The sequence below is a fragment of the Lepisosteus oculatus genome, chromosome 7 (genome assembly GCF_040954835.1).
Source record: "Lepisosteus oculatus isolate fLepOcu1 chromosome 7, fLepOcu1.hap2, whole genome shotgun sequence".
NCBI lineage: Eukaryota > Metazoa > Chordata > Actinopteri > Semionotiformes > Lepisosteidae > Lepisosteus > Lepisosteus oculatus.
This window is the reverse complement of record NC_090702.1, coordinates 1,429,306-1,443,540: the sequence shown is the minus strand read 5'-3', so window position 1 is coordinate 1,443,540 and position 14,235 is coordinate 1,429,306. Positions and strand designations below refer to the sequence as shown.

The 14,235-nt window shown below is 52.4% G+C and overlaps 1 protein-coding gene across 1 annotated transcript in view; it reads right to left on the bottom strand.

Annotated features, from left to right (window-relative positions):
• The window catches only part of shank1 (SH3 and multiple ankyrin repeat domains 1), a 103,612-nt gene that overhangs the window by 50,958 nt on the left and 38,419 nt on the right, over positions 1-14,235 (bottom strand). The window contains exons 5-12 of the mRNA XM_069191960.1: positions 14,011-14,119; positions 13,725-13,876; positions 11,172-11,339; positions 8,914-9,030; positions 7,645-7,722; positions 6,261-6,327; positions 4,071-4,237; positions 2,969-3,090 (exon numbers count right to left, since the gene is read on the bottom strand). Of these exons, the coding sequence (XP_069048061.1) occupies positions 2,969-3,090; positions 4,071-4,237; positions 6,261-6,327; positions 7,645-7,722; positions 8,914-9,030; positions 11,172-11,339; positions 13,725-13,876; positions 14,011-14,119 (980 nt within the window). The remainder of the gene's footprint in view (positions 1-2,968; positions 3,091-4,070; positions 4,238-6,260; positions 6,328-7,644; positions 7,723-8,913; positions 9,031-11,171; positions 11,340-13,724; positions 13,877-14,010; positions 14,120-14,235) is intronic.

The window sequence follows — 14,235 nt, the reverse complement described above, 5'->3', positions numbered from 1 at the left end:
CCTCCAGCTCGGCGGAAAACTGTTCCCCCGCGTCCCGCGGCTGGAGCTCGGGGGGTCCCCCCCTCCGATCCCGAGCCCCAGAACAGGCAGCCCCTCTCCCGGCCCTTCCCCGGGGTTCCCCGTTCTGGGGCAGCCAGCCCCCTTCTCGCCCGGCGGGCCGCAACCCCACAGCGGTGGGACCCCCCCGATCCCGGTGTCCGGGGAAGGGCCGGTGGGGACCGGGACCGCCCCCCCCCCCCCTGTCCCGGGACAAGCCGTCTCCGTCGGGAGGAAGCCCCAGCGCCGGATCACTCCGAGGGGCAGGGTCAGGGGGGTCAGGGGGTCCCCTGTCCAGTCCCCCTGGACGCACCCGCAGGGCTGGGCGCTCGGTGACCGGTCCCCCCCGGGACAGCTGTTACTTCCTGCGGATCCCGGGCTGTAGATCCTGTACTGGGGCGAGACTGGACATTAGATTCCGCACTGGGACAGCCCGCTGGGCAAAAGGGATCCCTTCGCCGTAGATCCGGTAACTGGATCCGAGCCGAACGCTCTAGGTCCAGCGCCGGCCGCAGCGTGAGCCCTCGCGGATCTCTCGCCCGGACTGGGTCTTGCACCCCCCGACAATCCCGAGCGGGGATCAGGCTTGATCCCGGTAGATCCGGCCCCCGGAATCAGATGTGATCCTTCGGTCGATCCCGGTGAGCGTGAGCTGGTCTCCCTGTGAACCCTGGGAAGGGGTCAGAAGAAGCCCGTGGAGCCCCTGTGCAGGTAAAGTGATCGGACTCCTCTGTTCCCTGAGCTCTATTCTACTGGGCTCGATCCCAGTAGATCCCATACCGGAGAGACACTGGGTCTCAGCCGATCCTGCTCTGGGATCAGGTTTTTTTCACAGCACAATCTTTGCTAGCAGTGGGTGTTTTTGCTGTGGATCCTGCTCTGAATCTCTCTGGCCTGTTCACTGCAGATCCTGAAGAGGGATTACACAGGGTCCTAGAAGAATCCACTGTCGGACGAGATCTGATTACTGAAGGTCCCTTCTTTCGCACTGGATTGGATCCCAGCAGGATCTGAACTGAAGAAGAGACCCGATCCCAGTAAATGCTGTGCTGGCATTTGGAGCCGGGGGTGGAGTTCGGAGTTCAGCTGTTTCCATGACAACGGTATCCGTGCCGACGGCGCCGTGGGAGGGCCCATGGGGCAGGAAAGGGGGGGGGGGGGGGGGCGTCGTTAGGGGAGAGGCGGTTGCTGTGAGATCCTGGGGTGGGTGGGTCTTCGCCATGGCAACCGTCGGCGGGGGAGAGCGGCGCGCGATGAGGGTCGCCACGGAAACGGACATCTGGCAGTTCCAGGGATGAGTGGCCGCGGCCTTTTAATTAAGGAAGTTTCAATCGGGAAGTCGGCCCGGCTCATCCCTCCGCCCCTCGCTCCCCCCTCCGTCTCCTGACGCAGGGAGTGTCCACAAGCCCTCCGTCTCCCTGTCTCTCTGTCTGTCTCTCTACAACATCGTCCGTCTCCCTGTCTCTCTCGCCCGTCTCTCTACAACTTTGTCTGTCTCCACTGTCTCTCTGTCCCTCTGTCTGTCTCCAGTGTCTCCCTGTCTGTCTCTCTACAACATCGTCTCTCTCCACTGTCTCTCTGTCCCTCTGTCTGTCTCTCTACAACTTTGTCTGTCTCCACTGTCTCCCTGTCTGTCTCCAGTGTCTCCCTGTCTGTCTCTCTACAACATCGTCTCTCTCCACTGTCTCTCTGTCCCTCTGTCTGTCTCTCTACAACTTTGTCTGTCTCCACTGTCTCTCTGTCTGTCTCCAGTGTCTCCCTGTCTGTCTCTCTACAACATTGTCTCTCTCCACTGTCTCTCTGTCTGTCTCCCTGTCTCTCTGTCCGTCTCTCTACAACTTTGTCTGTCTCCACTGTCTCTCTGTCCCTCTGTCTGTCTCTCTACAACTTTGTCTGTCTCCACTGTCTCTCTGTCCCCCTGTCTGTCTCTCTACAACATCGTCTCTCTCCACTGTCTCTCTGTCCCTCTGTCTGTCTTTACTTTCTCCCTGTCTGCCTCCACTGTCTCCCCGCCTGTCTCTCTACAACCTCGTCTGTCCCCACTGTCTCTCTGTCCCTCTGTCTGTCTCCGCTGTCTCCCCGCCTGTCTCTCTACAACCTCGTCTGTCCCCACTGTCTCCCTGTCAGCTCCTCGGTCTCTCTCTGTCCTCCGAGGCCTTGCTGTGCAGTGTCCTGCCCCCCGTGAGCACGGCCCGCTGTCCGTCCGGCCGGGTCTACGTCACCAGCGCCGCCCTCGATCTGCCCCGCCGGCCTACCCCGCTGAGGCACTGGGTTCAGGCGGACCGCCCCCCCCCCTGCGAGCCCCCACGGAGCGCGGCGCTGTCCCACAGCGTCGCTGCGCCACATTCCGGCGCTCCGACAGGGGGGCGTGGCCCTCCACCGGAACCCTCCGCCTGCGGTTCTCCCCCTGGAGTCAGACTGCGAACTCCCCCTCTTCCGTGCCGAATCTCCTGCACCCTTCCTCAGGAGCTTTTCCCGAAAACGCCCGCCTCCGCCTTCCCATCATGCCGTTCTTTACAGGACACTCTTTTCCTACCCCTCTCCCCAGACAGTGAGGGGGGCCTCACCTGACCTCTCGGAGGGCCTCACCTGACCTCTCGGAGGGCCTGACTCTCTTACAGCACTTTGTAGAGTACAGAGCACAGAACAGTGAAGTCGATGTAGTATACTAGGATATTACAGCAGGTACTACAGTGCAGTGTCCTGTATAAGCTGTCCACAATGCAGTATATGGTAGACAGAAAGGCGAACTAGAATGTAATATAGCACAGTATTATTACAGTACAGTGTAGTCTGCGATATCACATGTACAATATCACTCTGCTGCCCCCTAGTGTTTAAAGCACTGTACTGCAGCCCGTCCTACTGGAACGCCAGCAGGAAGCAGTGTCTGCGGGGTGTCTGAATCAGATGGGGCCCATGACCCACTCACCCCTGCCGGCCCCGTGGCTGTTTCCGGGCCTCCTCTGGGACCCCTCTTCCTCGGGACGGAGAGCGGTTCCGCGCCCCCCTGGGACTGCTGGAGCTGCGCAGCGTCCCTGGGGGCTTGTACCCCTGAAAAGGACGAGAGGGGCAGACGCTCTTCACTTCCTGGGTCAAAGGGCAACTCCACACAAGAGCACCAGCCGAAAGAGTGCAGAGACAGTAACAGTACACAGAGTATAGAGTCAGTGCAGAGACAGTAACAGTACACTAAGAGTATAGAGTCAGTGTAGAGACAGTAACAGTACACAGAGTATAGAGTCAGTGCAGAGACAGTAACAGTACACTAAGAGTATAGAGTCAGTGTAGAGACAGTAACAGTACACTAAGAGTATAGAGTCAGTGTAGAGACAGTAACAGTACACTAAGAGTATAGAGTCAGTGTAGAGACAGTAACAGTACACTAAAGAGTGTAGAGTCAGTACAGAGACAGTAACAGTACTCTAAGAGAATAGTCAGTATAGAGACAGTGACAGTACACTGAGAGAATAGTCAGTATAGAGACAGTGACAGTACACTGAGAGTATAGAGTCAGTACAGAGACAGTGACAGTACACTGAGAGTACAGAGTCAGTGTAGAGACAGTAACAGTACACTAAAGAGTGTAGAGTCAGTACAGAGACAGTAACAGTACTCTGAGAGAATAGTCAGTATAGAGACAGTGACAGTACACTGAGAGAATAGTCAGTATAGAGACAGTGACAGTACACTGAGAGAATAGAGTCAGTATAAGGACAGTGACAGTACACTGAGAGTATAGAGTCAGTGCAGAGACAGTAACAGTACTCTGAGAGAATAGTCAGTATAGAGACAGTGACAGTACACTGAGAGTGTAAAGTCAGTATAGAGACAGGGACAGTACTCTGAGAGTATAGAGTCAGTATTGAGACAGGGACAGTGTACACTTAGTACAGAGCCAGTATAGCATCAGTGACCGTGTATTCTTAATATAGAGTCAGTGACAGTACACTGAGAGTGTACAGGCAGGACACAGATATCTAAGTGTAGAAGCAGACATTTTCAGGTCAGTAGAAAGAGGAAAATTGAATTACCTGCACAGACACTATGTTGGACCCAGATGGGGGCCCAGGCATGATCATCCAATCAGGCACCATCATGCTGTTGTCACTGTTGGCCCGCAGAAGAGGGTGGGGGAGAGTGAGAGTCCGGGCGCTCTCTCGTCTCTGGGGGACATACTTGGGGGACTCCAGAAAGGGCACTGAACACAAAGAGAGAGGGGTTAATACAGACACACTGACTGGACACTCCAGTACATTAACACTGCACTGAGAGAGAGAGGGGTTCATACAGACACACTGACTGGACACTCCAGTACATTAACACTGCACTGAGAGAGAGAGGGGTTCATACAGACACACTGACTGGACACTCCAGTACATTAACACTGCACTGAGAGAGAGAGGGGTTAATACAGACACACTGACTGGACACTCTATTACATTAACACTGCACTGAGAGAGAGAGGGGTTAATACAGACACACTTACTGGACACTCCAGTACATGAACACTGCACTGAGAGAGAGAGGGGTTCATACAGACACACTGACTGGACACTCTATTACATTAACACTGCACTGAGAGAGAGAGGGGTTAATACAGACACACTTACTGGACACTCCAGTACATGAACACTGCACTGAGAGAGAGAGGGGTTCATACAGACACACTGACTGGACACTCCAGTACATTAACACTGCACTGAGAGACAGAGGGGTTAATACAGACACACTGACTGGACACTCCAGTACATTAACACTGCACTGAGAGACAGAGGGGTTAATACAGACACACTGACTGGACACTCCAGTACATTAACACTGCACTGAGAGAGAGGGGTTAATACAGACACACTGACTGGACACTCCAGTACATGAACACTGCACTGAGAGAGAGAGGGGTTAATACAGACACACTGACTGGACACTCCAGTACATTAACACTGCACTGAGAGAGAGAGGGGTTCATACAGACACACTGACTGGACACTCCAGTACATTAACACTGCACTGAGAGAGAGAGGGGTTCATACAGACACACTGACTGGACACTCCAGTACATTAACACTGCACTGAGAGAGAGAGGGGTTAATACAGACACACTGACTGGACACTCTATTACATTAACACTGCACTGAGAGAGAGAGGGGTTAATACAGACACACTTACTGGACACTCCAGTACATGAACACTGCACTGAGAGAGAGAGGGGTTCATACAGACACACTGACTGGACACTCTATTACATTAACACTGCACTGAGAGAGAGAGGGGTTAATACAGACACACTTACTGGACACTCCAGTACATGAACACTGCACTGAGAGAGAGAGGGGTTCATACAGACACACTGACTGGACACTCCAGTACATTAACACTGCACTGAGAGACAGAGGGGTTAATACAGACACACTGACTGGACACTCCAGTACATTAACACTGCACTGAGAGAGAGGGGTTAATACAGACACACTGACTGGACACTCCAGTACATGAACACTGCACTGAGAGAGAGAGGGGTTAATACAGACACACTGACGGGACACTCCAGTACATGAACACTGCACTGAGAGAGAGAGGGGTTAATACACACACACTGACTGGACACTCCAGTACATTAACACTGCACTGAGAGAGAGAGGGGTTCATACAGACACACTGACTGGACACTCCAGTACATTAACACTGCACTGAGAGAGAGAGGGGTTCATACAGACACACTGACTGGACACTCCAGTACATTAACACTGCACTGAGAGAGAGAGGGGTTAATACAGACACACTGACTGGACACTCTATTACATTAACACTGCACTGAGAGAGAGAGGGGTTAATACAGACACACTTACTGGACACTCCAGTACATGAACACTGCACTGAGAGAGAGAGGGGTTCATACAGACACACTGACTGGACACTCCAGTACATTAACACTGCACTGAGAGACAGAGGGGTTAATACAGACACACTGACTGGACACTCCAGTACATTAACACTGCACTGAGAGAGAGAGGGGTTAATACACACACACTGACTGGACACTCCAGTACATTAACACTGCACTGAGAGAGAGGGGTTAATACAGACACACTGACTGGACACTCCAGTACATGAACACTGCACTGAGAGAGAGAGGGGTTAATACAGACACACTGACGGGACACTATAATTTATTACAGTTTATACAGTTCAAGCACACAGACTGTTGTGGAAGCAGGACTTACCTACATCTGAATCATGGTGGTTCTTAATGATCTCTCCCAGCTCAAAGTGTCCAGATATCACAGCGACCTGAAATACACACCCTCTGTAACACACCCACACTAACATACACTGACCTCACACTCCAGAGACTGTAACACACACACATTCTGACTGACCCTCACTGTAACACACTAAGAAGCAGATTTCACTAACATGCCATAAGACACACACTCAGCTAAATCAGGGTGGATGGAACAGAGCTCCTTCAGACAGCAACCTTTCCCTGTATTTATTCCAAGTATTTATTTACTCCCTTACTCCCATACTTGGCAATCAGCAGTTAACACAGTTGATCCCTCTGACAATCTGACTGAGGACTCAAATTGTTCACTCTGAAAACACTGCACCTGTAGGGGGCGCTATTGCACATTGAGCACAGGATAAAGCACACACTTGCATACCATCATAAGAAGACTCTGTATTCATACCAGTAAAAACCCACCAGCACTCTGCAGTGAAAATACACAATCACAGTCATACATATACACACTTACACACTCTCGCACACTCGCATTCACTCACACGCTCACTCACACTCTCTCACACGCACTCTCTCGCTCACACGCACCCTCGCTTACACTCGCTCACTCACACTTACTCACACAGACACACTCACACTCGCTCACACTCACTCACACACACCCTCGCACACTCGCTCACTCACACACACCCTCGCTCACTCTCGCACTCTCACACTCTCGCACACTCGCACTCTCGCACTCTCGCACACGCACTCTCGCACTCTCGCACTCTCGCACTCTCGCACTCTCGCACACTTACTCACGCACTCTCGCATGCACACTCGCTTACACTCACACAGACACACACACTCGCTCACACTCACTCTCGCACACTCGCTCACACATACTCTTGCACTCACACGCACCCTCGCACACTCGCTCACTCACACTTACACACACTCACTCACGCACTCTCGCACTCACACGCACCCTCGCACACTCACACTTACTCACACTTACTCACACTTACTCACACTTACTCACACAGACACACTCGCACTCGCTCACGAACACTCACACGCACACTCTTGCACTCACTCTCGCACTCACACGCACCCTCGCTTACACTCGCTCACTCACGCACTCTCGCATGCACACTCGCATGCACACTCGCATGCACACTCGCATGCACACTCGCATGCACACTCGCATGCACACTCGCTTACACTCACACTTACACTCGCTCACACGCACTCTCACACGCACTCTCACACGCACTCTCACACGCACTCTCACACGCACTCTCACACACTCGCTCACACACTCGCTCACACACTCGCTCACACACTCGCTCACACACTCGCTCACACACTCGCTCACACACCTGGAAAGGAGTCTGCCCGTGATTGTTCTTCAGGTCCTTATTGGCTCCCCGGTACAGCAGGATCCGGGCGCAGGTCTCCTGTCAGGAGGACAGGAGTCACAGTATTCATTCACAGGTTAGAGTCCAGCTGCCCCCTCCAGAGGACTGACCCCCCCTGAGCACAAGCCAGTCCAGGCACCTCAGGGGCAGCTTCACTGCCCAGATCGTCCTCGGGTCGGGTTCCAGTCAGGTTCCAGTCGGGTCCCAGGATCCTGAAAGCCCTCTTCATTCCCACAGCCCCATCCGGACGACTGGTTCAATTCCTCCATCAACACTGCGCTGATGGCATGTACCTGCCTCGTATTCATTTTTTTAATGAGTGCTCCTGCTGTGTTGCAAATGGTCCTTCTGCACTGGCTTTATGTCTCGCTGTAACGAGGTCGCCAGGGATCAGGTGGCCTGCCGAAAGGCAGAAAGTAGCACGCCGTGCCTTTAAAAAAAAACGACATGGCTTTGGCGACCTCTACTGGCCAAGACTGGAACTGCTCGCAGTATGAAGAGCGGCCTCGAAGCAGGAGAAGGTAGTGCTGGACTGGGGGAGACGGCAATACGAAAAACGTGCAGTAACCACCAAGCCACCACTAGAGGCCGCTGTGGTGTTGGGTTAAACACCTTCAACTGTGTAGAAGAAGTAGAGCAGGAAGACTAATAATTAATAATAATCCCTCACACTTCTACAGCCCCTGTCTGGACCCTCCACCCAGAGCTCTTCCCAGGTCAGGGGGATCCCCTCCACCCCCACCAGTGTGCAGCCCCACCTGGATGATGCTCCAGTCCTCTCACACACACCAGCTCTCAGTGGGAGGAGAGCAGAGGGATGGAGCCAGTTCAGAGAGGGGGGTTATTAGGAGGCCATGAGGGGTAAAGGCCAGGGGGGGAATTTGGCCAGGACACTGGGGTAACACCCCTACTCTTGTCGAGAGACGCCCTGGGATTGTTCATGACCACAGAGAGTCAGGACCTCGGTTTGACGTCTCATCTGTAGGACGGCGCCTGTTTACAGTCTAGTGTCCCCGTCACTATACTGGGGCATGAGGACCCACATGGACTGCAGGGTGGGGGCCCCTACTGAGGCCGCCGACCCTGTCCCGTTACCAGATCCCACCGCTCACACCAATGCGAGACTGAACTCTCCCCCCGGCCGAGCGCCGAGACGTCTGGCACCTGGGCCCGGGGGTCACTGGGGCGTCCCCCGAGACAGCAGGCAACCAGGGCAGTAGCAGCACTGACCTTGTTGTAAAGGGCGCAGATGTGTAGCGCTGTGTTACCCGAGGCATTCTGGGAGCTGGAGTCGGCGCCGTAGAAGAGCAGGTGTTCCAGATGCTGAGCATGTCCATTCTGACAGGCCTGAGAGAGAGAGAGGGGTTAATACACACACTGACTGGACACTCCAGTACATTAACACTGCACTGAAAGAGAGAGAGGGGTTCATACAGACACACTGACTGGACACTCCAGTACATTAACACTGCACTGAGAGAGAGAGGGGTTAATACACACACACTGACTGGACACTCCAGTACATTAACACTGCACTGAGAGAGAGAGGGGTTCATACAGACACACTGACTGGACACTCCAGTACATTAACACTGCACTGAGAGAGAGAGGGGTTCATACAGACACACTGACTGGACACTCCAGTACATGAACACTGCACTGAGAGAGAGAGGGGTTCATACAGACACACTGACTGGACACTCCAGTACATGAACACTGCACTGAGAGAGAGAGGGGTTCATACAGACACTGACTGGACACTCCAGTACATTAACACTGCACTGAGAGAGAGAGGGGTTAATACAGACACACTGACTGGACACTCCAGTACATTAACAATGCACTGAGAGAGAGAGGGGTTCATACAGACACACTGACTGGACACTCCAGTACATTAACACTGCACTGAGAGAGAGAGGGGTTAATACAGACACACTGACTGGACACTCCAGTACATGAACACTGCACTGAGAGAGAGAGGGGTTCATACAGACACACTTACTGGACACTCCAGTACATTAACACTGCACTGAGAGAGAGAGGGGTTCATACAGACACACTGACTGGACACTCCAGTACATGAACACTGCACTGAGAGAGAGAGGGGTTCATACAGACACACTTACTGGACACTCCAGTAATTCAATAAGAACATCAGACAGACAGGCTATCCTGTGTCTCAGACAATGTACTCTGTGCTCGGTCTTTTACCTGAAAGAGGTGGGGCGTGACAGTGCGATGCTGTGATGGAGAGATGGGGAGAATGGAGAGATGGAAGGGTGGACAGATGGCAGGATGAGTACCTGGTGTGTCTACTGCATCCCGGACTCTTCTTCACACCCGATCCACTGAGAGAGAGGAGGGTGAGGAGACAGCAGTGAAGAGACAGGCAGGGACGAGAGTGAGAGTGTGATAGAGAGATGGAGGACTGAGGAGTGAGAGAACTGAAAGACAGTCTCAAACACATTGGCAGCAGGGCAGAGGGAAAAGAGAGCGCAGACACGCAGACACGCAGAGCACAGAGCACAGAGCACAGAGCACAGAGCACAGAGCACAGAGCACAGAGCGAGATAGTGTACAGATACACAGAGCACAGAGCACAGAGCGCAGAGCACAGAGCGCAGAGCACAGAGCGCAGAGCACAGAGCACAGAGAGAGATAGTGTACAGATACATAGAGCACAGACATACAGACACAGAGCACAGAGCACAGAGAGAGATAGTGTACAGATATATAGAGCACAGACATACAGACACAGAGCACAGGGCACAGAGCACAGAGCACAGAGCACACAGAGAGATAGTGTACAGATACATAGAGCACAGACATACAGACACAGAGCACAGAGACAGTGTACAAAAACACAGTACAGACACAGAGACAGAGCACAGACACAGAGAGAGATAGTGTACAGACACAGAGCACAAACACAGAGAGAGAGAGACAGTGTACAGACACACAGTACAGACAGAGCACAGACACAAAGTACAGATACACAGAGAGAGAGAGCACAGACACACAGAGAGACAAAGTACAGACACAGAGAGAGAGCCCAGACACAGAGTACAGACACACAGAGAGAGAGAGCCCAGACACAGAGTACAGACACACAGAGAGACAGAGCACAGACACAGAGAGAGAGCCCAGACACAGAGTACAGACACACAGAGAGAGAGAGTACAGACACAGAGTACAGACACACAGAGAGAGAGAGTACAGACACACAGAGAGACAGAGTACAGACACAGAGTACAGACACACAGAGAGACAGAGTACAGACACACACAGAGAGAGAGAGCACAGACACACAGAGAGAGAGAGCACAGACACACAGAGAGAGAGAGAGCCCAGACACAGAAAGAAGAGCACAGACACACAAAGGGAGGCAGAGCACAGACACTGGGGAAAAGAGTAGCTGATCTTGGGTGCCAAACATGTGCTGGACAGCAGAACCTGGCGAAAGGAATTGTGGGAAGGGGAGACGGTACCTGGTGAACCTCCTCCCAGCCGTTCTCGTCCATGATCCCGATGGCGGCCCGATGGAACAGCAGAGACTCGCAGCAGGACGTGTCCCCACCCAGCATGGCGGAGTGGTACAGAGGAGTCAGACCCCTGCGGTCCTTGTAGTTCGGAGAGGCACCCAGGTCCAGCAGGGCCTGAGAGGAGAGGGGAGAGAGGGGAGACGGGTGAGGAGAGAGGTGTGTGATCTCCTGTCCTAGCCTGAGGAACAGACAGTGAGCCTGTCTCTCAATAATAATAATACAGTGTGTGATCTCCTGTCCCAACCTGAGGAACAGACAGTGAGCCTGTCTCTCAATAATAATAATACAGTGTGTGATCTCCTGTCCCAACCTGAGGAACAGACAGTGAGCCTGTCTCTCAATAATAATAATACAGTGTGTGACCTCCTGTCCCAGCCTGAGGAACAGACAGTGAGCCTGTCTCTCAATAATAATAATACAGTGTGTGATCTCCTGTCCCAGCCCGAGGAACAGACAGTGAGCCTGTCTCTCAATAATAATAATACAGTGTGTGATCTCCTGTCCCAACCTGAGGAACAGACAGTGAGCCTGTCACTCAATAATAATAATACAGTGTGTGATCTCCTGTCCCAGCCTGAGGAACAGACAGTGAGCCTGTCTCTCAATAATAATAATACAATGTGTGATCTCCTGTCCCAGCCTGAGGAACAGACAGTGAGTCTGTCTCTCAATAATAATAATACAGTGTGTGATCTCCTGTCCCAGCCTGAGGAACAGACAGTGAGCCTGTCTCTCAATAATAATAATACAGTGTGTGATCTCCTGTCCCAGCCCGAGGAACAGACAGTGAGCCTGTCTCTCAATAATAATAATACAGTGTGTGATCTCCTGTCTCAGCCTGAGGAACAGACAGTGAGCCTGTCTCTCAGTAATAATAATACAGTGTGTGATCTCCTGTCCCAGCCTGAGGAACAGACAGTGAGCCTGTCTCTCAATAATAATAATACAGTGTGTGATCTCCTGTCCCAGCCTGAGGAACAGACAGTGAGCCTGTCTCTCAATAATAATAATACAGTGTGTGATCTCCTGTCCCAGGCTGAGGAACAGACAGTGAGTCTGTCTCTCAATAATAATAATAATAATAATAATAATAATACAGTGTGTGATCTCCTGTCCCAGCCCGAGGAACAGACAGTGAGCCTGTCTCTCAATAATAATAATACAGTGTGTGATCTCCTGTCCCAGCCTGAGGAACAGACAGTGAGCCTGTCTCTCAATAATAATAATACAGTGTGTGATCTCCTGTCCCAGACTGAGGAACAGACAGTGAGCCTGTCTCTCAATAATAATAATAATAATAATAATAATAATAATAATACAGTGTGTGATCTCCTGTCCCAGCCCGAGGAACAGACAGTGAGCCTGTCTCTCAATAATAATACAGTGTGTGATCTCCTGTCCCAGCCTGAGGAACAGACAGTGAGCCTGTCTCTCAGTAATAATAATACTGTGTGATCTCCTGTCCCAGCCTGAGGAACAGACAGTGAGCCTGTCTCTCAGTAATAATAATACAGTGTGTGATCTCCTGTCCCAGCCCGAGGAACAGACAGTGAGCCCGTCTCTCAATAATAATAATACAGTGTGTGATCTCCTGTCCCAGCCTGAGGAACAGACAGTGAGCCTGTCTCTCAATAATAATAATACAGTGTGTGATCTCCTGTCCCAGCCTGAGGAACAGACAGTGAGCCTGTCTCTCAGTAATAATAATACAGTGTGTGATCTCCTGTCACAGCCTGAGGAACAGACAGTGAGCCTGTCTCTCAATAATAATAATAGTGTGTGATCTCCTGTCCCAGCCTGAGGAACAGACAGTGAGCCTGTCTCTCAATAATAATAATACAGTGTGTGATCTCCTGTCCCAGCCTGAGGAACAGACAGTGAGCCTGTCTCTCAATAATAATAATACAGTGTGTGATCTCCTCTCCCAGCCTGAGGAACAGACAGTGAGCCTGTCTCTCAATAATAATAATACAGTGTGTGATCTCCTGTCCCAGCCTGAGGAACAGACAGTGAGCCTGTCTCTCAGTAATAATAATACAGTGTGTGATCTCCTGTCCCAGCCTGAGGAACAGACAGTGAGCCTGTCTCTCAGTAATAATAATACAGTGTGTGATCTCCTGTCCCAGCCTGAGGAACAGACAGTGAGCCTGTCTCTCAGTAATAATAATACAGTGTGTGATCTCCTGTCCCAGCCTGAGGAACAGACAGTGAGCCTGTCTCTCAATAATAATAATACAGTGTGTGATCTCCTGTCCCAGCCTGAGGAACAGACAGTGACCCTGTCTCTCAGTAATGCTCCATATGTTTATATGTAAATGCATCAGGATTGAGTCTTTATTGTAAATGTCTGTAGATTTCTGTTCTATGTTAATCGTATTTGTTTTGCTTTGGCAACACTGATGTTACTCATTGGGCCAATGAAGCACCCTGAACTGAGAGAGGGGTCAGTAAGGGGAGACTGAGACGCGAATCATGCCCCCGCAGTAGCGCCGTCGTTACCAGCAGGGCGGCGTGGTTGTGGGCCCGGGCGGCCTTGTGGAGGGGCGTCAGGCCGTCCCGGGACCGGAAGTCAATGTGGGCCCCTCCCAAACACAGCACCCGGATGCCATCCACCCCCAGGTCGGACTGCACCGCCAGAGAGAGGGGCGTCTCTGCGGGGCAGAGGGAGAGAGGGAGGGAGGGAGGGAGGGAGGGGGCGGTTAACGCAGACTCACGGCCCCCCCCTGCTCCCCTAGACCGCTGCGCTGACGGCGCCGCTGCAGCTGCGGGGGGAGGGGTCCCCTACCTCCACTGTCGTTGTCGTGGTAGTTGGGGTCGAGCCCCTTGTCCAGGAACTTGGCCATCTTCTCTGTCGTGCTGCTCTGGACGTAGTCGATGAACTTCTTCAGGCTGGCCTGGGGGAGACAGACAGGGGGTCAGGCTGGCCTGGGGGAGACAGACAGGGGGTCAGGCTGGCCTGGGGGAGACAGACAGGGGGTCAGGCTGGTCTGGGGGAGACAGACAGAGTGTG